This window comes from Myotis myotis, unplaced genomic scaffold (assembly GCF_014108235.1).
Source record: "Myotis myotis isolate mMyoMyo1 unplaced genomic scaffold, mMyoMyo1.p scaffold_m19_p_9, whole genome shotgun sequence".
NCBI classification, from domain to species: domain Eukaryota; kingdom Metazoa; phylum Chordata; class Mammalia; order Chiroptera; family Vespertilionidae; genus Myotis; species Myotis myotis.
Window position 1 is genome coordinate 55,102,086 of NW_023416401.1, and position 25,721 is coordinate 55,127,806.

At 38.5% G+C, this 25,721-nt stretch overlaps 1 protein-coding gene across 32 annotated transcripts in view; it reads left to right on the forward strand.

Moving 5' to 3' along the window:
• Nucleotides 1–25,721, forward strand: part of TCF4 (transcription factor 4) — a 344,143-nt gene that overhangs the window by 163,990 nt on the left and 154,432 nt on the right. For 31 of the 32 annotated variants that reach the window (XR_004970074.1, XR_004970073.1, XM_036323265.1 and 28 more), the window contains one exon: nucleotides 13,592–13,656. Coding sequence is in view for 26 of the 32 variants with exons in the window: in XM_036323265.1 (XP_036179158.1) it covers nucleotides 13,592–13,656 (65 nt within the window). In the remaining 6 variants the exon portion in view is untranslated. Of the gene's footprint in view, nucleotides 1–13,591; nucleotides 13,657–15,431; nucleotides 15,514–25,721 lie in introns of those variants that run through there. The other variant, XM_036323294.1, reaches the window with a different exon arrangement.

A 25,721-nucleotide genomic window follows, 5' to 3' on the forward strand; every position in this document is an offset into this window, starting at 1 on the left:
ACAACCTGGTTTTAATCAGTGTCTTAGAAAGCTTATCAGACTTGTCTCTTGGACATGGAATTAGTCAGGAGTATACAGCATTCCTTTTTAGTATCATGCTAGGAGGAGCGGGATTCAACAGAGATAGTCTTCAGTCTGTTCATTAATTTGTTTAAAATTAAGTAAACCACAGAAGAAACAGGAACATGCGAATTATGATTTCAGTTTTTAAGATTTTTTTTGGACTTGAAAATGGAAACTGGTTTCATTTAATGCTGTCTCGGTTTTATTTAAATGTCCCAAACTAATGACCACTTTCATTTGCATATTCTAATCTAGTGAATAGATAGGGTTTACCAGTGATTTGTCTTGAAAATTTTGAAATGAGACTACAGGTCCTCCTCTTTGCAACTCCGTTTCCTAATAATGGCCACGTGTACCTTAACCTTTAGGTTGCAGTACCCACAGTCATGATGTGAGCAAGAAATTATGGAACTTCTTTAAAAGTTGTCTCATAAAAGGGATTCAGTTAAAAATTAGGGAGACAGCATTTAAAATTTAATAAGAAATAAAGTAATTCAAAGTAAAGTCTGTAGCCAAACTCCTTAATTGTGATGCATTTGCTGAGTTCCCCTCTTCCATCGTCGGGCCTGCTCTGATGCCATATGGCCTACCATGGAACATTTAACTTGTCAGATATAATGGATTGTCCTGGAAGCAGATTTTTGCTTTGAGCACTCGGCTCCTTTCTTGCATTTCACTCTCAGCTCCAGGCTGCAGGATGAAGGATTGTGGTGGAAATGCAAAGAAGAGACACACAGTTGATTCCCCTTAAGAGAGTGACCTATATGCCACAGAATTTTACCCACGTAAAGAGGCATTATCCCCGTCACTGGCCTTAGCAGGCTGCATGTCAGAATCATTTAAATGTGCCCGGACTTAACAGATTGTGCAAACATTTCAGAATTGAGTGCTTAGGAATAATAAAGCATCGCCATTGTAACTTATGCAGAAATGGGGTAGCCACATCAGCCAAAAGATAAGTATTATTCACCGTGACCTACTTATAACATAAACCACCTGGCTTGGAGATGTTGTAAATTCAGTTTAACTTTCAAATCTTAAGAATGCTTTAAAAAATCACCTGATGGAGATGTGGCAAGGCTTCATTGTTTTGTTTGGTGAGGAGAGGTGAGGTTGAAGTGATCAGTTAGGTGGATGGACAAGTGGCAATTAATTATCCTACCAAGCTTTCCATCTTGAAACTTAAGTGCAAACCTTCCGTTTATTCTAACATACTATACATTAGAGATTGAACATCCTGTAGATTATTTAATTTTCCTCTGTTAATGTAAAACGTATAGTGGTTGGTGTTGCTTTTAATTTGGTTCTTTCATAAGGTGATTCTTTTTTCATAGTAATTTGTGATACTGTTCCTGAAATCAGAAGCCTGGAAAGTCCTAGGAGGAGTTTATGACTTTTGCATTTTTAGGAAAACTTCCTTAAGAGAATAAACAGTGGCTATTCCATCCATACACGTACACATATAGCTAAGAGGAACTCTTTTAGTATATAGCCTATTATAACCCAAAAGCTAATATAATACAGAGACCGGAATGGACAACTTACAAATAATCAAGTACAAACTACAAACCAGTGGACAAATAAATAACTTATGGACCTTAATTTAACCATAAAATGGTACATATTTGATTGTTCTAGGGTTACAAAATTAATAAGTGTGTATGTGTCACATGTAAATACACTAAAAGAGACTCTGTTTGCACAGGGTAATTTAATATACTCATCAAAATGTATGTTTATGTGTTAGAAATTTAACATTTAATTTACTTCTACAAATTTATTTATTGTAGATAGTTATTAATAGTGATCTATAAAAACTATAGTGGCCTTGAGAACTGGTATAACCTTACTTCTATACAAAGAAGACATTTCTTTTTAATGAACAATTTCCCATGAAGCAGCTAGGAAATGTCTGTTAAAGTCAGTATTTACTAATAAAGTGTACTTGTGTGTATTTCTTACTAATCCTAAACGGACCACATTTGTTTTTGTTTTTGTTTTTAATGCCACTGATAGGATGATTTTTTTCTCCCTCCCTGTATTAAAATTTTGGTTAGGCTTATCCTAAGTGAATTTAAGTGGTGGCTGGCCAGAGCTAGTTCTTATTGGGGTATGTGCGCCCTCTGCTGGCTGCTCAGATTGGAGCCAACTGGTGTTTAAGTTCTTAATAGCTTATTTTTCAAGCTTAGGGGTTTTTTTGTTTTGTTTTGTTTTTGCACTTTTACACAACTAATATATTTGCAGTAATTATAAAGTTGCAGGTTAATACTGAGTATGGCAGTTAATTTGTTTTTATTTGGAAATGAAAGGTTGTTTTGTTTATCTGTGCGTGTGTTTTTTGTTTGTTTTTTTGTTTGCTTGGTTTTTTTGTTTGCTTGCTTTTGCTAAATAGAGTCCTGATAGTTTAAATAACATGAAAAGTATATGGTACTCTTGAGTTTTTAAGTGGTTGGTTTTACATTTCCATTAATCGTATTTTTATAGTTCTTCCTGGCCTAATTACACTTACGAATTCTTGTTTGATTTAAAAGGATAAATCATTGACATTTTGAAACATTACTTTTTGTAGGTAATGGATCTGATAGGCAGTCCCTGGTGAAGAACTCCCTAAAAGGGTTTACAGTTTTCATTTGTTTCGTGAAGGAAAAAGAGCTGATATTTGCATCAAAATGTTTCCTAAAGACATTTTTTGTTTCCTGCAGATCAAATTAAGCTATTCTTCCTGGCAGACATTGAGACGGGTAGTTTGAGTGGAACCTTTTTGATTTTGTTTTGCAGCTTTGAGTTATTGTTGCTGTAGTGTGAGATGTTAAAGGAGCAAGGACCAGCTTGGTCACAGGACCAGCTTCTACAGGGCAGTCACGGAAGGCGCATCCTGGCCTCCGCTCCACAGCTTGGCTGCAGAGCATCCCTGGTTGCTGGTCGTGAGGACCAGGTCTCTGTATAAGGAATGTGTCTTAGGAATGGCAACAACTTTTGCTAACACATTTTTATCAAGTTCCTTATGAAAATTAATTATAAGTGATGTCTACATATACCTAAAATGAAATGTCTTGTTGAATCAGTATGGTGTTATATGGAGAGGAGAATTTAGATCTTTACTGTTCTTTTCTTTGATATTATTTTTTTTTATAATTTGTGAGCAAATTCCATCCAAAATCCAAAACCAGCTCCTCCAAATATGAGATGATTCAAAAGCTTGGATCTGAGCCCTGTCTGGTGTGGCTTAGTTGGTTGGGCATTGTCCCGTGCACCAATAGGTTGCTGGTTTGATTCCCAGTTAGATCACATGCCCGGGTTGCCTGCTCATTCTCTGGGAGGGGTGTGCAGGAGACAACCAATTGATGTTATGCTGTTGAGGAAGGAGGAAAATGTCATCTAATGTGTGTGTGTGTGTGTGTGTGTGTGTGTGTGTGTGTGTGTGTTTTCAATTTTTTATCTTTCCATTTTTAGGTACCAGTGACTTTAAAATTCGTTTTGGATAGTCATATAACTATCCGTTTTTAGTTACTTTGATTTATTTACCATTGTCAAGTAACTACAAACTGCATTCTTTTATCAAGGTCCCACTAAATCTGTTATGATGGCATTTTGCAGTATCTCCCATACATGTCTTTCCTGTTGCCACCTGTTACCAAGACACAGGTGTATTAGGTGCTCTTCCTCTGTGCTTCTCATCATTCCTGTTTTAATCCTGGCCTAGCTACATTATTGGGCTTGCTCCCCATTTCAGCCATCTAAATGCTTATGCCCTGAGAATAAAGTCCATCGTGACACTGGTACATGGAGACACTCCACAAACAGTGATTTTCCTGTCCCATGTTTTTGGGACCTCATTCACGAACCTATTGAGATGATCATTTTTACAAGTTTTGGATGTGAAAATTGCCATGTCTAAACAACTGCCCCATGTAATGTATTTCATTTTTGCCTATTTTGATAGGATGAGGTCACTGTCCCAGCTACCCCCTTCTCCTTCCTCCTTCTCTGATCATCCTTTCCTCTGCCTCTCCTCTTCCTTCCTGTCCCTGTGCCCCCCTCCCTTGACTTAGTCATGCTAATATGTTCAGTAATTGGAAGCTTTTCTCAAATATCCTGTGTGGGTCTGAGTGGCTTTGTAATTTTATCTGTGAGCCATCACCTTCCTTTAACAGTGACTAGTGTCACAGGGGAGTCATACTCTGAGAAGCTTGGCCTGTTACCCTCAGAGTTTGGTTTTCTTAGGTCCATTCTTTTCAAGTTGATCTGGAAGAGCAGGCTCAATGGTTAACCGTCTTCCTAGTTTATCTGTTTTGTGGATGCCCTCAAATATATTTTGAGTTCTGGGTATTTCCTCTTAATTTCTCAGTAGTGTGTTCAGGGACCATAGACCAATTGTAATTCAGTACTAGAGCTAGAGAAATGCTCATCTGATATATTATAGATACATATGTAAGGGACACGTGAATTACCTTCTGTCGGGGGTTTAAAATGTTAATTATATACGTGTAAGCTCAGCTTGAAAACTGAGGCCATCACCTGCCTACCAAGCGCTAAAATAATGTATTTTTCCTATGTAAACACTCTATAACAAACATAATGCTAGTAAACCTTTTCCCCTCTTTTCTGTTCCACTACACCTAATTTAGAGTTTGGTCATTATTATTTTTTATATTTCATGCTAGTGAGACTCCGTTAGAACATCATGTTTAATGGGCAGCAAATAATTTATTACTAAAGTGATTTGTGTGGTGAAATATAGCTGCTGATTTTCTTTAAATTTGCCGATAAATTCCAAATAATTTAGCCCGGAAACCAAGTCTAACTCCTCTGATGTTGTCTCTTCGGAGTCTGGCCAGGAGTGTCATTAATCTGTCTCCTCCAGAGGGATCCAAGAACCAGGCTCTCTCTCAGGTGTGAATCTGTAATGCCTTCCATACAGCAGGGGCAGAGGACAGTGATTGGGGTCTTTTGTTAAACTCAGTAATGTTCACTAGAGGTTGCTCTGGGAAGCCTGAAGATGACTCCAGCGTGGGGGAGGACGGGGAAGAGATGCTTTTGGAGCAAGGGCTGATGGGAGAGGAGCAGCCATTCACCTCCAGGACTCTAATGTCTTGGAATTGTGTTGTTTATCAGGGGAATCTGCTTGGTAATATGAGATTCATTTCTTTCAGTCTTTATTAGTGGAGACCAACAAGTTTAAAGGCTAGTACGCTCCCAGGAAAAGGTTTCTCTAACCCAGCAAATTCAGCCTTCTTCATCTCATGTCACACACAAGCTAATTACTAAAATTCTTCAGCACACCAAAGATATATTATAGGTATAATTTTGACTTATTCATACCAGTCGCCTACTGTTGTGTTGGCTGTTGTCATTCTTTTTATTTATTTATTTGACAACCTAAGGGAAAAGAAGTTAGTGCCCCTGACAAAATAGTCAGGTATTGTATGTTTAAACAATTTTTGTGGCACGCTGGTTTGAAAGTCGCTGCTTTAATCCTTAAATGGTTCCATGGTTACTGTCTGAAAGGGCCAGAAAGCAACAATTGTTTGTCTTTTTGAAATCCATTTTAAATAGGTTTCACCAGGTAGTAATTGATTTTTTGTTATCCACTAGGATACCAGGTTTATAGGAGTTTCACCTATTATAACTTTAAAGGCAGTGCCTGCCACTTAAATTGGTTACTCCCTGGCTTGTTAGCCTAACCAGTGGAATTTCATAAAAAAATATAGAATGCCAGATCCCACTCCACTGAAATCAAGTACTCTGGGGTGGAGACCCAGGTATCTGTTATAAGAAAAGTCTTACAGGTAATCATGATCAGCAAGGTTTCTTAGCCCTGCAGTTTAATTTTGGGAGATTCCTTTGCTCCATGCCCATCCTCTGTCTTCTTTTGCTCCTAAGAATATAGAAAAAATACTCCATTTCTGCTTGCTTTTGATACCTTTAGTATGTATTGCAAATATCACCTTTTTCATTTATATATGAACTTATAATTTCTTCTAATAAAAAATAAGATTTCAAATGCATATGTTGTTTCCTCAGAGACCACAGAACTCCTCAATTGTCTTCCTTATACCCAATCATAACAGACACTGAAATAGAAATATAAAATAGAGTTGATAGCCGAAACCGGTTTGGCTCAGTGGATAGAGCGTCGGCTTGCGGACTGGAGGGTCCCGGGTTCGATTCCGGTCAAGGGCATGTACCTGAGTTGCGGGCACATCCCCAGTGGGAGATGTGCAGGAGGCAGCTGATCGATGTTTCTCTCTCATCGATGTTTCTGACTCTCTGTCTCTCTCCCTTCCTCTCTGTAAAAAATCAATAAAATATATTAAAAAAAAAATAGAGTTGATAGAACTAGTAAGTTCTTACTCCCATGAAGCCAGGACTAAGTTACTGATTAGAAGTAAGTTGAATGATTTCAGGGTTGCCCTTAGTCCTTCAGGTCTCTAGGGGACCCTTGTACAAATTGCTGATTCAGAAAATCATTACTCTGGTGGCTCAAGTGGCACTTTAGTGGCCTTAAAGAGTTATTTGACACACCTCCCCACACAGCTAAGTTATCCCCATGATTATGTTGATTAATTGCACACTCTGTGGAATGAGTGTTATTTTCAATTAAAGATTTTCCTGCATTTGAAAAATAAAGCATAAAACTCATATCCTTTAATTTGATCATGTGCACACACATGTCCTAAACCCGACACTGAATGAAGGGGATTGTTTTGGCTGTTGTCTTGGGCATATGAAATATTCTAAGATAGTATTTTTCTCCAGCATTGAGAGAATGTAGTTTTTGATCTCCCAGAGGGTGGTCACTCAGAATGTTGATCAGTTTTAACATTCTCATCCGAGAACTCCTCTTTGACTTACTACATGTTTAGTTCAAATTATTTGAGGGGAGGGTTGTGAAACACAGGGAAAAGAACACAGGTAGATACTCTTTGTGACTACAACATATGCTGATAATGCACTAGAATATGCCAAAAAGAGATGGCATATTGTGAAAATGGGCTTTGGTGCTGGAACTGTAAGTTTTTGTTCTAGCTTTATCTCTTAATATTTGTATAACTCTTATATAAGCTGGTTTCTTAATTTGAGTAATCTCATCTATAAAAATAGGGATTAAAATGTCTAAGGGACTCTTAGGGTGTGTTGTCTTAAATAATACAAGTTAAATTACTTTGGGTACTTAATGTGCTTTACACATGTAAGTGCTTTAAGGAGAATTGAATATCAATTTGAACCATAGCCCCTTAAAATGATGAGTTTTGATGATGCCTCAAGATGCTTAGCATATTTGGGATTTGAGTGCACCCATTGTTTGAAGGGAGCACAGTGTCTAGACGAGATGAGGTGAATCAGTGATAAAATGCAGCTAAAACTCCAAATTTTCCATGATTGGAGCCATAGATCATTACTGAATATTCCATTTTTATGACTTAAGAATATCAGTGAAAGAGACGACTAATACTATTTTTTCCCCTGGGAAAATGGCTAGCTTCCTATTTCCCATTAGTCTTTGGTACAAACTATGTGCCTAATCACCTTCCTCCCCTCTCCCCCCCTCTGCTTTTAATTTAGAAAAAAAGGGAAGAGGAGAATTTTCTAAGCTATGGATGACTAGTTTATCGACTGGAATTGAGTTGTAATTCTTTTAGCATGAAATTTATTAAATTTTGATTCCTTAATGCCTGTGGGTGATGACAGGTTGTCCTGGTATAGTAAGATTCTGTAGAAGAGAACCAATGTTCTCTGTATTCTAGAAATCAAAAGACACTTGTGATCTATGCTGTGTGGCCCTGTATTATACTTATATTTTTACTTTTACTCTTTGCTGTGCATTTTATATGAAGTCATATTCTTCCCTTCAGGAATGTGTAGAGGCGCAGTTTGCTGCCATGTTTTTGTTGCTTCGCTGCTTCAAGTTCGTGTGGAGATGATTGTGGCTTGTTGTATGACGTCACAGATTTTGGTGCATGTCCTTTGCATAGCTCTAAGGTACCTAGAGACCATTTAGGAGTAAAACACCATGTACGTGTAAATGATCCCCACTTATAAGACACTTTCATTAATTTCTTATCAAATTCATGAGTGTTTTGGGGCCTGGGATTTCAGTCTTCAGTACTGGGCTTCTTGCTTATTGATAGTCTCCCCGCCCCCCACCCTCTGCCCCCACTCGGATTTAAATAGCAGCAGCACAAACTAGTGCTAAAAGCCCCACCTTTGGAATCCAAGTGTCAGGATTTGATTCCGGGCCTAATCACTTAGCTTCTGTGTGACCTCTGGAAATTTCTATAACTCAGCTTCCTCATTTATAAAATGGGGTTTACATTACCCGCCTCACTGGGTTGTTGTGCAGCTTGAATAAATCAGTCCATATACGCCCTTTGCATTGTGGGTAATATATAACAGGGGCTCATCTATTCTTATTTGAGCAAGGGAGGAAAAGGCAGACATGGAAAAGATGAAAGAACTGCAAATAATGACCTCATGTATATTTTCAGAACCATTAAGAATTGCAGTCATTGTTTAATGAAATAGTCTTTTCAATATAAAGAAAAATTAATAGGGTAACCAGGAATAGGTTGGGGTTGGGGACAGGGACACAGATTTATTCTGACTGGAACATGGTGATGATGAGTTTCCTAGTCTGATGGCTGGGAACAAAAGGCTCATTCTTCAGTTCCCAGAATGAGGATTAACAGTGAAGCAGCCTTGCCTGGTATTGTCCTGCAGCATCAGATAATTGTTAGCAAGGCTTTTCATGGGACAGGTTTCACTGCAGAGGTACATTTTGTTTTCAGTAGTAGGTGAAATACCTGCCATTTACATGTAATTTTAAAAGCAGCCTTTTAAGGATGAATGGCTAGAAACCTGAACATGACCTCTTATTGTCCTACTGGTCAACCACGGGTGGGATCTCCCATGTCACAGCGTATCTCCAGAAATCATCAGTACGTTGTTCTTGATATTTCTCACTTTTACCATGTAGATTAGAACTTTCCAGATGTAGGAATCTATCAAAATGGCCTCGTTAGTGCATTCATTCACAGGGATAGTTCCTAGATGTATGGCGTTGTTGTACAGCAGGATGCTATATATATATGGATATATTGGAAGAAAAATTGGAAGTCAAATGGGAAATTATATAAGGATATAAAAGTATTACATTTGGAATTGTATTAGCATTTGTTAACCATAGTGCCCCAAATAAAAACCACTTTTTTCCTTATCCTCCCTGGGAATTGTTGAATAGATCAGCACATATATTGGTCTTTAAAAAATTGGACATAACTTACGCAGTATTTTCTACTTAGATTAGATTTTCAAGGGGAACAGAAGAAGCAAGTGAATCTTTTATTGATTGTTAGTTGGTGCCACTTGTAATTATCAAATTTAAATACAGGTTTTAGCAGCTGATGGGTTCGTTTTGGACAAAACACGTGTTGACTTTCTGGGTTGTTTGCTCACTGAAGATGCCGGCTGTTCTGGAGAGGGGGCTGCGTGTTGGTCTCCTTTGTCTCTGGAAGGATTGATTGACTGATGTGTCTGCTCACTTACAGCGTTTTTCTTGCTTAACTTTAAAAATTGTGACATAGTATCGCATGTTCCTTGTATACATCATTTCTGGGGAAGAAACTTGTTTAGCCAATATGTCGGCTCAGTTTATGAAAGCCTCTCTGTAGCTTTCATTCAGCCTTCAGTGTACTCCATTAGGTCACATCATTTGTTTCATCCACGGCAAAGCGTCACCAGCAGCAGAACTTCACATTTGGTCCTCTTAGGTATAAGAATGAATCAAATGCCTGACAAGATTTGTTTCTGGTCCATATTTCAGAACCACCCCTACCCCCCATACACACACCCCACCCTTTCTGGGCATACGACAAATGTTACTAACGGGTACCTTTAGTTTTTAAAATATGGACAACAGTACTCCATGCAGTAAAAGACTTGAGCGATTAATGCTACCCTTATGCCTCTTTTGAGTAGTTTTAGCCATGGGGCTTGGCACTGCCACCATTGTCTTTGTGCCAAAAACTATCCGCAGCGGCTGTCGCATTCTAGTTCTGGAGGGTTGTCTCAAAAATTCCGCAGTGAGCACGCCGCTTGCTCATCACTGCTATCTCTTTTAAATATTGAAAAAATAGAATCTCTAGCCCTCATAGCTCGGCTGTGGTTGTGGGGATGGGGGGGGGGGTGGCGAAGAACGGAGAAAGGAGGAGAGCCGTCTGCGCCAGCCAGTGGGTCTCAGTGACAGAACCCATGCCTGACATCGAGGAAGCACAGATAGTCAGGAGCTTTGTGTTCATGGGCACAGAGAGTTACTTAAGAATCGTACTCAAGCATGTTACCAGCACTCTTGAAAATTTTATTATCTGAAACAAATGTTCCAGTGAATTTTTAGCAGAAAATCAACATCAAGACCATAGCTAATTTTTCATGGACAATTTACACAAAAGATGTATTTATTTGCCTAGAAACTGAGGTGTCATTGTAAAATGGCTGCTTTCTGTCATTAGGAAATGATCGGAATAGATATAATACGTCTGAGAAAGCGCTTGGGTTTATCCTCAGTCTCTGATTATTTTGCTCCCAAACGGGGGTTTGGGCTCCGAGGGCAGATTTATAGTTGAATTTGGGAACAAAAAGATGTAATAAAGTTAAAGGCTTACACTATCAGAATGAAATGTGTTCGTTCATGATCTCCGGAGCGATCTATTTGATGGTAAAAGTGGATGCTACAGATGAAATCTTTACAAGGAGCATAATCCTAAAAAAAAAAAAAAGAAAGAAAGAAAGAAAGAAAAAGGAATGCACCTCCCAGCCTCCTGCTGGCTGCACTGCCTCTTTGGTACCTCGCAGACTTCGACAGAGTCCTGGACTGGTGCCCATTGATGTCATGGAAACACTCAAATTACTGAGAATGATTCATGTCTATGCTGGTCTCTTATCCTCCCCCACACAAACACGAGTAGATTTTTAACCCTGACAACTTGTAATTTGCAGTGGGTTTATTTTTGTATCTGGATAAATATTTTTTAACAAGCAAAATTAAGATTAAGCGGTCTGTATCTGATATGATAGTAAAGAGTGCTGGGCCTTGTAGCCTGGAGTACTTTGGGGACTCGGTGCAGCATGAATTCATATTCTTCTCGTCTCTGCCTCCTCCTTCTCTCCCTTCCTACCCCCTTGCTTTTCCATTCCACTCTCCCTCTCTTTATTTATCTCCTTTCTTCTCTCCTCTCTCATTTATTCTCATTTTCTTTTTTTCCCTCCTCCCCTCCCTCATCTGTACTGTTTACACTGACCTTCTAGCTTCAAAATAAGGGAAGGGATAGCTCTAACTTATATATACATACATGAATTGAGACAAATCCTCTTAAGACAATTAATCTCTGAGGTCCATGTGCTGGACTCAAGTTGGGAAAGAATGCCAGGTGGTGAAATTCTATAGGGGATAAATTCAGTAATTCCTTCTAGAGAGAAAAATAGATAGTCTTTCTTACTTTAAATTGTATTTTACAATTCAGTTTTTAGAAATTACCAAAACAGGTTACTAGATGTTCAATTTCCTAGGCAGTCAGAGCAAATTCTACCTCATCTATTCATTTATCTATCATCTATCTTTCTGTCTGCCTGCTTGCTTACATCTCTACCTGCCTTTCTAGTTGTTAAACAAGTGAATATTATGTCAAAGTGAATTATGCTGAGGTTGTATGGAAGCTTTTAAAGTGCAAGAGCTTAAGAAAGGACATATGCCATTCGATAGCTTATAAAGGTCGAGTCTTTTCTGTTAGTAATATTTGTAGAGAGAAGCTAAGGGGCATCTATAGATTATATTTGACCTACACAGAAGAGTAGATATGTATGCATGGGCATTTGCACTGCTGAACAGGTAAATGAGTTTTTTCTTCAGTGTAAAGTCCCATACAATTAAAGTTATTCTCTTAGATGTCCCAACAATGACAGTATGTCTGTGAGATGATATCCTGTTCCACAGGAATTGAAACTGATATGGACATTGATTTTCTACTTTGCACTGAACAACATACCAGAAATGGGTGGGGGAATGTTTTCCAAGTTTCAGAGTTATTGAATCAGTAGAAAAGTTAATCCTGGGGGCGGGGGGGGGGGGAGAGGGTTAATTTTAAGACTCAGGTTTGGCTTTCTTTGAAAAGTCATCTTCTATTTTATATATATATATATATATATATATATATATATATATATATAGTGACTTAGATACAAGGATATATATATATATATATATATATATATATATATATATAGTGACTTAGATACAAGGTGCACTTTTGGTCAGATAGAAGATTTATTAAAGGTACATTCTTTGTGTAGTATCACGAAGGAATGCACTAATAGCATTGTCACCAAACTAAAACATAAAAAATGACCGCTGTTCCTTTTCATATTTGCCATAACTTGGGTTGAGGGGAAATTGAGGTGGATACCATTTGGTCTCTCAAAAATACTAATTTTGAATTTTCTCACCGAAAGAAAGAAGAGTATAATCCTAGGAGTGAAGTATAGTGTTCCTTAACATTCAGTTTCCCTCAAAAGAAGCATCCTTCAGTCTCAGGCAGCGTGGGGTTTGCGTTCTCGGTGCTTGGCTGTCCCTAGACCTTTTTAATGTGTGGTCTGGGTCCATTTGTGATAACTCTTCATATGTCACTAACTGAACTCTACTGCTTAGATCTCTTGTAATGTGGTTTCATTGTCTACCTTGCTGATTATTAAGGCTAACTATACTTTAAAAAGAAACCAATGAGCAGCCTTGATGACATCTTTAGATGTGGCCAAACAGCTTCTGAGGCTGCATACATCTCTGTATATAAAGTTAGGCTGTTAGAATTGGAACAAGATATTCACATTCTGTTATCCCATGTCCTGCGGAGTCTACTGGTAGAATCTGAACTTGGGATCAGAGTCGGCAATTTTTCAAAGCCCTCTTTTCCAAATGTAAATTCCATCATCATTGTGATCACGATGGAATTTACTCCTGGGAAAGGGAGTTAAAAAAAGAGAGAGAATGTCTCAGAATTTTGAGTAGTTTCTTTTGCTGTATTCACCATCTGGAAAGCCTTGATTGATTAGCTTTGGCCTCACCATTAAGTGTCAATATAATCAATGGGAATTCCTAGACTAGGGTCATTACATAGATAATTTGCCTGCTGTGTAAATAAAAATGAAATTGTTTAAATTTGTGAGAGAGAACGCAAGTGAAAATAAGAAATGACAATTTGTTTGTTAGAGAAAGTGGAGGCCATTGGAATGACAGTTTTTGGAAGTGTGGAGCAGTTTGGCTAAGAATAGGAATGAAGGATATTTTTTTCCAGTTTATCATAGCCAGAGTGAGGAAGTGTTATTCCCGCTCTTGCTTGCATACATTGCCAGTAGTGCCTACTTTACGTATGTAAACATCGGGGAAGAGAAGTAGATGTCTATTACCTGGAAGCTTTTTTTTTTTTTTCTTTTAAGGAAAAAACCATTTACACTTTTTTTGTTTTGTTTCTCTTGGCAGGTAAAACAGAAAGGGGCTCATATTCATCTTATGGGAGAGAATCAAACTTACAGGGTTGCCACCAGGTAAGTGAGGATCTCGCATGGGAAAGGGTTGGGAGAATTAGCCTGGTAATTTGGTTTATTTTATAAATTAGATGATGCATTTTGGACTGTGACACTAAGATGTACTGAGAGTCTGCCGATGCCTCTTTCGTTTAAAAAGTAATGAAACAGCACAGAGCTTGGAGGTAATAGGCACCTCATCTTTAGATCTCTGGCATATCAGAACTACATTCGCTGGCTCGCTTTTAGTTTTTAATCCATCAACCGGTACCAATGGCACTGTTTGCAAACCAGCGATGTCGGTGAAAGTGGTTCCATCAAAAGAGTTTATTTGCAATTAAGAACTTAAGAATTTCTTACACTAGAAATACTTCGTGCAGCCATGTGTCAAACCCTGGGTTTGGTGGCTACTGCCCTAAATTATAGTTTTCATAGGGGCTGTATGATGTTGTGTGAAAACAGGGTTGTATTGAGGGATAAAAATGTCTGTGAAAATATGATTTGTTGTCCCTTTTTGTTTCTGAATTGTTTTTGGCTGGAAGTCAAGGCCAGCAGGCTAACAGCAAAGCCGTCTCAAGGGAAGCATGCGTGAGCTAGAAAAATAAGAGTACTTTAATTAAATAATAAAATGCCAGTGTAATACAAAGGTATAGCATGTGTGTGTTTGTCTCTGTGCACCCTGCATTTGCATACCTTCAACTCTCCAGAGAAAGCCCCGTTCTAAAAATACTATCAGTAGCCCAAAGTGTAAGCTTTGTTTCAAGACAATTGAGATTTTATAGATGCTTTCTTTTTAATTTCAGTATCAGTATTAATCATATGTTTAAAACCTTTTTTTTTTAAGATGTAGGCTTTCTTTTTATAAGTGCATTGGTTTCTGTGGAAAACTCTTGATAGAATTTAATAATCCTCTTTAATATTCAAAGCTTTCTACTGTTTTATTATTCACCCAAACAACGTATGTTCTTTTTGTGCTGGAAAGGGAACGCTTGTTCTCTTGAACCCTCTCCCCCTCCCATTTCCTTTAATGAAATGGAAAAAAAAATCTATTTAAAAAATTTAAAACAACTGTTTAATATATCCTGAAAATGTAAGCAAACAGCTTTAGTGATGAAATAGAGCCCCTGAAGGAGGTTTGCTTTTCAGATCAGTTGCCTATCTCTAAAGGTGGGATTCTGGTGGCTTGGTTTTCCCTGGACGCATTTGCATTTTTAAAGTTTGCTCCTTTGGCCCAGCCACCAATGCAGTCATATTCAGCATCTGAAAGACTTGCGAGAGGAGGTGAATGGTGCCTGGTTAGGGAGCTCCGCTGCACGGCTGCAGAGGACAGTCCATGGGAGTTTGTTTGGAAAGAATTCTGCAGGAAAGAAATTTACAGTCCTTCCAACGCAACGGAAACATCTTTGGAATGTGAGTGCAAATGTTCGGGGTAGATAGCCAGGCGACAAGCCTCTCTCAGTGCCGAGTCTCTGGTGTAAAGCTCTCAATTCCTGCAGAAGGGCCTGTTCCTGTGTATCTGTTTTCTGAGGGTCAAGGCAGAGGTCGTCAGAGTTTTGGGGAGAAGAAAGTTGACAACATCCTTCCTTTTTGCAGATGGTCATGGCAGAGGTCTCTGTTTTTGCTGGGCCTCTTTTTCTGGTCAATGAGAGAATAGGCTTCCTCGCCCCTGTATCCTTTCTTACTAATAGGAATTGGCGTGATTCCTCACAGACACAAAGATTTCCTCTGCTGAGTAAGCGTGAGGCCCCTTAACTTGTGAAAGCATCATCCAGACCGCGTGAGTCGTCTGTGTATGTGCAGGGACACAGACCCTCCCTCGGTGTGTGGGAAATACTTCCCTCGGGTGAAACTGAAGTGAATTTTCTTGGCAAACATAAGGTGAGAAGTGGAAAGGGGCAGAGGGTGGAGTACAGAGGTGGATGGACTGGCGTGTGATGGCTGAATTTCTGGGCCTTGGGAGGTTCATTTTGAGACATTCGTGTCCAGGAAAACTCTGTTGTATAAAAGAGTACGCTTTTCTTAAAAAGTCTTCCTAATGTAGATGTGGAGGGTAGATGCTTTCTTTCTTATTTCTGCTTTGTGGTTGTGAGTCTTGCAAGAACTGACTATCTCTATGCTTAGCCTGGTCTCAGCAGCATCCATAAACGGTGTGATCACTCAGGGGTAAATAAAAGAGCAGACTTTTGGAAATGCCCTGATTGGGGAAATAGGGGCCGGAGATGAAAAGTGCCCATATTACGAATTCTCTGTGAAATCTGAGAATAGAGCAGACCAGAGTGTGTCTTACAGTGAATGAGTCTCTCTCTGGTGCCGAATGGTTCTTTGAATCCCTGTCTGCAACACCAGCCATGCAAACCAAAAGGAAGGCAGCGTCTCTGTATCTTGGGCTTCAGGTCTAAATAGCAGATCAAGCTGAAATGAGTCCCCACAGTGTGGCAAGGTGAGTGACTCGCGTGGAGGGGGAGCTTTTGTTTTCTCCTGTCCCCTCCATTATAGAGACACAGGACGCAAAACCTTTAGATGATATGCCCCAGGGAACTCCAAAAGCTGCTTTATTGTATTATAACAATATCCTGTGGACTTGTAGGGTGAGCACTGTTACATGTGACCTTGCTTATGCCAGTCCCAGAGGCCTTTTGTTTGGTGTAGAGAAATGCTGGTGGTAAGCAACAGGTAGCAAAATGCTGTCCTGGAGAAATGTATATTGATTCAGAAATGCATCAGGTTAAAGCTTGTGCATGTGAGTGTCCATTGTGTTTCTCTGGAGGATTTAACACTAATAGTGATAGACATGTGGCTTTCAAAAAAAGTGGATAGCTTAGCCGAGAAACAAAACCGGCAGGTTTTTATTTATTTATTATCAGTTAAGTTGTTTTCATTAAAAATAGTAATGGGATAATATGAATTCATTAATGCATTTCTACATAAAATTATCAGAAATAAACATGGTGACTTTTCAGACTTGAAATTGTATAGAAAAAGACCCAATAGACAAACCAAAGCGGATAAAAGGACCTTTTTTAAGTTCTCACTAAATATGGCAAAACTAATTTAAATCAAATTGGGGTACGGAAATCACACCCAGGCTTAAAATGTTCTTGCCAAATTACAACCTCATACTACTTTTACTGGCAGAGAAAATAAAATTTATAATGGAAAGTCTGACAGAAATGAAAATGAGCGGAAATAAAGTTTTTCTCAAGATAGTCCAACTTTAAAATGATAAATAGCCAATAGCTAATATCCCGAATGGGCATCACTTCAGAGGATAAAAGAGAAAAGAGGTCCTTTGCTTTTGGCCTTTGTTTTGCTGCTTTGAATAGGATGTTTGGTGATGGCAAACTTTTTTTTTTTATATATATCTCGCTGAGATCTCTGTGAATGGGGTGATGATGTCAACAAATGATTGTTATTAAGGTAGAAGTTTTCCCCTTAAATGGAAATTCTGCATTGATTATCAGGACTTGTTTGTCTTCACTTTCTGGGATATGGCCAAGTCTAAAGCAATGGTTTCTTTATTAGTATCTCCTGAATACTAAGGTGTGTGTGTGTGAGTGTGTGTGTGTGTGTGTGTGAGAGAGAGAGAGAGAGAGAGAGAGCGCTCTGGACCCTATTTGAGACTAGTTAAGTTAGAGTCTTATGAGTTGGGCCTTTGCTTTTCTTATCCCCCGGGTGATTCTAATGTGCAGCTGGGTTAGGTGACTTCCTAGAATGTTCTATAGGAATAGGCTCTATTTTAAAGATTTGTGTCCAAAATCTGGAATTGCCACTGACCTTGAAAAAGCTTTTCAATTTCTTGCCTTAATTTGATTATTTAAGGCATGGAAATACATTGCATATGTACTTCATTTAAAAGGCAGTGAAAATTACTGCTATGTTGAAAATCAGTAGATGCCTTGAAATCTTTATACAAAATTCCACAGCTGAACTTCCCGGTCCACATCTTGTTTTCTGTAGTGAAGTCCAAGGCTCTAACCTCCTCCACATTCTTTATCTTTTTCAAGTAGTCAAATAGGACTGTGCTGATAAAGTCATTGATTTGTACATCTGAAAATTGACAGGGTTTAAGGATTAGGCCTACTCTCGAATACCTTTGTTAGATTTCAATAACTTCGAAGCCCTACAAGAAAGGGGTCTTCTCTATATTTCATTTCCTCATAAATCTAGTAATTTTTGATTATTAAACTTAAATGTGGAGTTGGTTCTGAAACAAATTACATATTTAAGAATGGATTTTTTTCTTTCAATTATTTTTATTTTTGATATGAAAGGAGTTACAAGTTACTTAATTCTAAAACTTTTGGACCCTGTAAATTTTTTTCTTATTTAAAGTCAAAATGGAGAGGATATAAGCAACAAGGCATGGAATCCCTTGCCTGTTTTTATGAAAATGGCTGTGTAGGCCTTGTGTAAACAGAAACACTTTGGTTTTTAATCTGACATCAGGCTTAAATGTGAGTTCACGGTGTGCAGTAACCCAGCCCGGTCCTCACGTTCTTCCTGGGACCCGTTCCACGGGCACTGCCTTGTGCACTGTCTGTGCACTGCTTAGCGCTCTGCTTCACTGTATAGTGCTTTTCCAACTTGCCATTGTTTATGTTTGTTGAATTCTGGTTCCACCTGAATTCTGTGAGCGCCGAGAAAGCAGGGGCCATGCCAGTTTTAGCGTGTATTGTGTGGACCCGGGTTTATTTCTCCAGCATTACTCTTAGGCGTCATTTCGAGAGTAAAGTCTGAATAGCAATGCATAAGAACCACATTGTAAGCATCATTTTAATGCCCACGGAAACCAGAAAATCATACTTTCTATAAGAAAGTTCTTTGGAAGCCCTTCCTCCTAACTTCTATGAAAATGTCTTTAATAGCTTTTTGGGGGGGTGTTATTTATGTTTAATATTTGGTTTATGTCTTTATAATATCTTTTATGGCAGCGGTTCTCTACCTGTGGGCCGCGACCCCTTTGGGGGTCGAACGACCCTTTCACAGGGGTCGCCTAAGACCGTCGGAAAACACATATATAATTACATACTGTTTTTGTGATTAATCACTATGCTTTAATTATGTTCAATTTGTAACAATGAAAATACATCCTGCATATCAGATATTTACATTACGATTCATAACAGTAGCAAAATTACAGTTATGAAGTAGCAACGAAAATAATTTTATGGTTGGGGGTCACCACAACATGAGGAACTGTATTAAAGGGTCACGGCATTAGGAAAGTTGAGAACCACTGTTTTATGGAATGATACCGAGGTCATGTCACTGAGAGGCACTTGTCACTCACTCACTTTCAAGGGGCTGAGTACTAGCCTTGGGGCCTCACTATTGGAGGCCTGAAGGGACCCAATGTTTGCTGTTTCTGGTGAGTGTGTTGTTGAAACCAAAGGTCAGAATCCAGACTTGTCCTTTTTTAATGTACCAGTGCTGACCGTGGGGCAGAATATTTAAAATTACAACAGCTAGTTTCGGACATCACGGCCTGAGCGCGCAGCGGGTTTGCCATTGTGACTCGCCCTGAGCACTGTTGTTCGGGGCAGCAGCACCTTTGCTTCAGGACATCGCTGTGGGTGTACCCTCTCCCAACTGCCACCCAACACCCACCAAAGTAGATAAAGGAGCCCTTCTTTCATCACATTGCTTAACACATATTTACTGGCCCCCTACCAGTGTGCTAGGTACCACAGAGAAAGACAAAGGGAGGCTCTTTCTTGCATACCCTCCCTTCACTCCCACCAGCAGCTTTCTGGCTATTAAGGGAGAATCAAACTTCATTTATTTAATTTAAAAAATTTTTAATCTCATAGCATACAGTGTCAAATACTTGCAAAAGTTGTAAAAACAATAAAATGAAGTGGATGTACTCACCACTGAAACAGTTGTTAACATTTGTTACATTTGCTTCATGTTTGTTTGTATATATTTTTAGTGAATCATTTTTAAGTGGAAGATCTAATAAGATTTTATCCCTGGATTATTTTTTATCATGAATCTCTTAAAATTAAGAACACTTGTTATTTAACCAAAATACTATTATCACCCCTAATAAAATTAACAATGGCTTTCTAATTTAATACCCATTAGGTGTTCAGATTTCTTCAATTGTCCAATGAAAATGTATTTAATAGCTTTTTGGGTGGAGGTGTCATTTATGTATAATATTTGGTTTATGTGTCTCTTTATAGTCTCTTTTATGCTAGAACAGTTCCTGTAATTAAAAACATGCTCTCTCCCTTAGAGTATCCCCCCTTCTAGCAGTGTCAGTTTATTTCTTTGTGGTGCTCTTTAATTTGTTACTCTATCTGGCCTACAATTTGAAAACTAGGTCCAAATTCTTTCAGGTGCAAGTTAAACCTTTTTAGATTATTTCATAGATGATGCTATGTGCTTCACATTGCATTCTGTCCAGGGGCATATAGTGTTGTTATGTTGCTATTGGCGATACTACTTTTTTTGTTTTGGTTCATCCTCACCTGAGGATATTTTTTTTCCATTGTTTTCAGAGAGAGAAAATGGAAAAGAGGGACTGAGGGAGGGAAGGAGAAAGAGAGATGTGAGAGAGACACATCGACCGGTTGCCTCCTGAACGCACCCTGACCAGGGTTGGGGAGTGAACCCACAACCCAAGTATGTGCCCATGCCTGGGAATCAAACCAGTGACCCTTTGGTGGTGGGCCAACATTCTACCCACTGAGCGACACCTGCCAGGGCTGAGGGCTGAGATGCTAATTTTAATTACTTGGTAAAACGTGTAACCTCCTCCACCCCCCTCTTCTCTTCATTGTAAATAAGCCTTTCCCCTTGTGCTTAGCAAGCAGCCTTGGTGTTGATACTTTAGCGCTGGGTAGTTACCCCTGTGCCCCAACAATCTCTGACCTGATTGCTTGAGCATACATTAATGATGCTTGGCTGAATTAGAGGTTTTTGATCTAATGATTTAAAAAAAAACAAACCTCCATCATTCCTTTTGCATTTATAGCTGACATTTTTTCTGTGAGGGACTTTCTTTCATTGTTGATTTTAGCGCTATTGATTTAAGTGCTATATATATATATATATATATATATATATATATATATATGTATACATATACAAGTATAATGTTAATCCTTGCATTAAATGTGGTCCCTTAAATGAAGGATGCTGGAAGCATTAAAGCCTTCTTCAAACTCCTTACCGTATATTGATAAGAAAAGAGTTATGGCTCAGGCTAATGGTAAATAAGCTTTAATTGCAGGAGGGAAAAAGTAATTATAGGTATGTTTCCTTGAAAATGAAACTCTAGTATTTTTCTTTCTTTCTTTTTTTTTTTTTTTTTTTTTTTGCTGAAGTTTGGAATTTTGTGACAATCTCTGCACCCCTAGTAGTTAGATTAATTTTGCCATAAGCACCGGAGTTTCTGTAGGCTTTCAGGTTGCCCCTCAGAGGCTGACCAGCCGAGTGCAGTGGGCGCCGTGATGCGCAGTGAAGTTGCTCTAGCAAGGATTGGGAGTTATCGGTTCCAGTCCCCTCCCCAGTCCTCTCACAACCCAGGCGAGGCTGATGAGTGAATGTCCAAATGAGTGAATTTCTCCTTGTTATCTAGAGATTACCTGGGGAAATAATATTCAATGCCAGCATAAACCTTCAAGGTCATTATTTTAATTCTCATTGAATAATTAAGAAAATGATGCTTAGAGAAGTAAAGCAAACTGCAAGATTTCACCCTCAAGTAAGTTTCAGAGCCGGGCTTTGAACTGTGAAATGACTGCTTTTAAAGGCAGTGCTTTTCAGCCTTGGTGTCCTGCTGCCCAAGCCTCTGAGGAAGCCTCGGCTCAGAGGGCTATAGAGAGCCCATTTGGAAAATCGCTTTTGCTAGATGCCAGGCTCACTACAGATTTCAGGCCTTATCATGGTGCCAAGAACAGAGAAGCTTCACCCGGGTCTGCTCAGGGTGGACTGGAACTCTGAACACAGTTGGTGCAGGCAGGCAATAGAGGAGGGTGGGCTGCACCACTCCTGAATACCCCCCTTTCTAAAAAAAAATCAAAAAGCTCCTGTCTATATGAATAATCTATTCTGTAGCATCCTCAGAATTAGCATATGCAATTTCATTAAAACCAATGAAGATTTCCTGTGAAAAGACTGGGGTAGAATATGCCAATTCACATTTCAGCACTAGCATGAACACTTTCTTAAACATATACAGATTATATTTGGGCCTTGCTTTTGTGCAAAGCGGGCAGAATAGGGTTTGCTATCACGAATTTGGATTCATCATAGATCAAATTATTCTTCCAAAAATACGAGGACTACTTAGAATGAAATTCTGAAACAATACCTTTAACAGACTCTTAAATGTGACCGGAATTTTTTTTCGGTGATGGCATTTTACTCACTTGTGAAATATATGACATGATAACTGTGTGTTAGAAGCATAGGCAAGTTTTATGGAGCAGTTCAGGACAGCTAGTGCAGAACAACCATCAAAATGACTTTGAAATGATTTTTACAAGACACCAAAGAAATGGGGTCCTGGTATCCAAATTGAAATTTCACCAGAATCTTGGGGTTAATTTCTTATGAAACTATTCAGGGGTTTTAATAACTACTAACAATTAGGACTGCAATGTATCGTTAAAGTTTTGATGTGTAAAGAGAAAGGGGAAAATCAATTAATGACCAAACAATTGAGTTAACACTGAGGTGCACTTGATAAAATTTAATGTTGAAATATACCTGCTTATCATGTGGAAATCTGTGTAGCCCTCTAGCTTTTTGCCATAATAAAGAAGACATATAATTCGGCACCAGCAAAACTTTTCACTATAAAACAGCAGAAATATTTATTCTTTTGCCTATGATCATGCTTGATGTAATCCCACATTAAGAAAATGTCTCCTGGAACTCTTAAAGCTGAAACCCAAAGTTAAAATTATTCGAGCACTGCAAGATATCAACAAACTCCTTGGTTTTAGAAATAAATACCTTAGAAAAGACCAGTAATCGAGTCTGCTGCCGTACCTGATAGTGATAACTGCTTGGAGTAGAAGCAGCCCATCCCCTGAAGGTGTGTGTGTGTGTGTGTGTGTGTGTGTGTGTGTGTGTGTGTGGTGGATATTTATGCTGGTCTCCTCCCATATGCCTTCACTCACAGACATACTAAACTGCACGTCCTAAAGCAGTGGTTCTCAACCTTCTGGCCCTTTAAATGCAGTTCCTCATGTTGTGACCCAACCATAAAATTATTTTCGTTGCTACTTCATAACTGCAATTTTGCTACTATTATGAATTGTAATGTAAATATCTGATATGCAGGATGGTCTTAGGCGACCCCTGTGAAAGGGTCGTTCGACCCCCAAAGGGGTTGCGACCCACAGGTTGAGAACCACTGTCCTAAAGCATGGGCCTTTGATGTCATTGTGTTATTTATTATCTAATAGAAGTAGTTTCTTGGGAGAAGAAATCCAGCAAGAATACATAGCTGCATTTGCTTTAGCATTTCTAACCCACAATTTTTTTTTCTATAATGGTACTTATTTTTGTCTGACATTTTTTTACTTAATAAAGTAATAAGTCAAATTTTGGTGGGGTAGCATCTTTAGCCTGGCACATCCACAGATTTTGTTGAATAGAATATATCATCACTGTTATATTTTTGTGGTACTTAATGAAATCTGTGTATCTATCCCTGGATTCCATTAGCCTCTCATTTTAAAAGACATTTTGCAGTGAACGCTTTCTGTGATGTTTTAAAAAATAACCAAGTATATCTTATTTTCAACCCACCTCAAAGCCACGGTTATATGAGTTTGGGACAGTGACAATTCAATGATAAGAAAGTAATTAAGGAAGAACATCACTGAGGTTTCCAAGCAGTGACCATCCTCTAGAGCTCTAGGTGTGGGGTCTCTGTGTGTCGGGTTTGACCGTGAATGCAAGCAGAATAATCCGAGCTCATTTGCACCATGATAATAAACAGCAGGGCACTGAATCTTTTCCGTTTTATTGGAATTGTATACAGTAAGTTATTAAATTTCATCTCTGTAATACACCTGCAGTAAAGTAACAAAACATTGCTGCACTTAAGGAACATGTGTGTGTGGTACAATATCCTCCCCCATTATTTCAGCCTCCCCCCCCCCCCCCCCCAACAGCTGCTTACGGATTTCAAGATCCATTGTATATATTCCCTTGAGCCCATCTCTAATAATCGAGGCACATCTGCCATTGCAGTATTATAGGCATATGTAGTTTTATTGAAAACTATACCTGTAAAAAATTAAATAACTCCTACCTCAATTAAATTGGCAAGCTACCTTTTGCAAAGATTATATTGCAGATCTCCTGAGACTTAGTGAGTTCATTTTATTCTTATATTACAAATCACTAAATATGTTATTTTTATTTAGCCAAGTAGCTAGCTTTTCTCATACTTCGATGATAAGTCACTTTTATCTATTCTCACTTTTGTTTTCCTTTTACCCTTTTCTTTACATTAAAAAAAAAAATGCCATGCAGGATTTATGATAGAAACATTGAGAGTCTGGCTACAATGAACACTGGGTAAAGTCAAGAGAAAGGACCCTAGAATATAACTTCAATTTTTAACTGATTATTATTTTTTTAAATGTTTTTATTGATTTTTTTAGATAAAGAGGAAGGGAGAGAGATAGAGATATAGAAACATCATTGATCAGCTGCCTCCTGCATACCCCCCACAGGGGATCTAGCTTGCAATGCAGGCATGTGCTCTGACTGGGAATCAAACTGGTTGCCTCTTTGTTCCTGGATTGATACTCAATGGCTGGGCTACACTAGCCAGGCTTTAACTGATTATAAAGGTTACAAAATCAGGATCAAAATCTTAACTCATCTTGTGCTTTGATAGAGATTTTTACAAGCTTCTTTGAGATCCATTTGACCTTCATAATGGCAGAATGAGGAATAATATGAAGAGGGAATGAGCATGTATAGGTGGATTCCTATTGGATGAAATCCCTTACCTTAACATTTATATTTTGTTGAATATTGGGTTAACGATGAATATCTATAAAATAATTTTATCTCAACAGGTTAATAGTAAAATATTTGGTGATATAAAATATTTCTGAGTATAATTTTATTTTCACTTAAGATATGTAAGACGTCTATGTAATTATTCACAGTGAATTAATTATGCTACTAGTACAGTGTCTTAGTAGAAAAGTTTATAAATTTGCTTCATATTACTGTAGAAAAATCCAAAGACTAGATGCCCACTATATAAGTATTAATAGAAAGGAAACTACATATCCTTTCTGCAGAATATGAAGGTTACCCTTTACATAGTTTTTTACAAAGGAAGAATTTTTGTGCTATTTAAAAGGACTGTGTGAATGGATTGAGGGAAACATGGATGGATCCCTATCCCCAAAGTTAGTATAGACTCAGAAAATATGTACTTGGGTGACAGTCAAAAGGTATATGGTTCACAGAATGAAGTCACAGATAAATATCAAGTGATAGTTGCTGTAGAGAAGGTAGAACACCAAGTAGCGTTACTGATCACCAGTCAGGATTAAAAATAGTTGCATGTTCAAATTATGTAATCAGCTATGGCATTTTCTGCCTCTCTTATGGTTCACAAGAATTCAAAGTTTAGATAGGTCATTACTTTCACCTAAGATCCAAAACCCCAAGAGAATTAGATTTCAGGACCTTAGATTTCAACTTTATAAACTTCTTGTCAATAGAAAAATACATTCTAAATTCTAAACAAACCTTTTGAGCAAAACCCTTGCAGAAGTTGGGGAATAGAACTCAATTTAGGCCATCCCACTCCTTTGAAGCCCTCTCTACTGAGTGTTCTCCCCTTGGATGTGAGTCATTCCTGTGGAAATATCTGTTACCAGCACTTTTGAACTGTGAAGTCTGTTTGTCACACTGAGCTCTGCAATTCAGAACTGTTGTGTGTAGAGTGACTGGTACGACACCACATCAGCGGTGGTTAGAGTTCTACTGTGGACAGTGGCATGTGGCAAAGAAGAATGTCAGCGGCTGCTACTACGAATCATTGTCCCTTAAGGAGTCCTTCTGCACCTCTGCCATTTCACTCTCAGCCA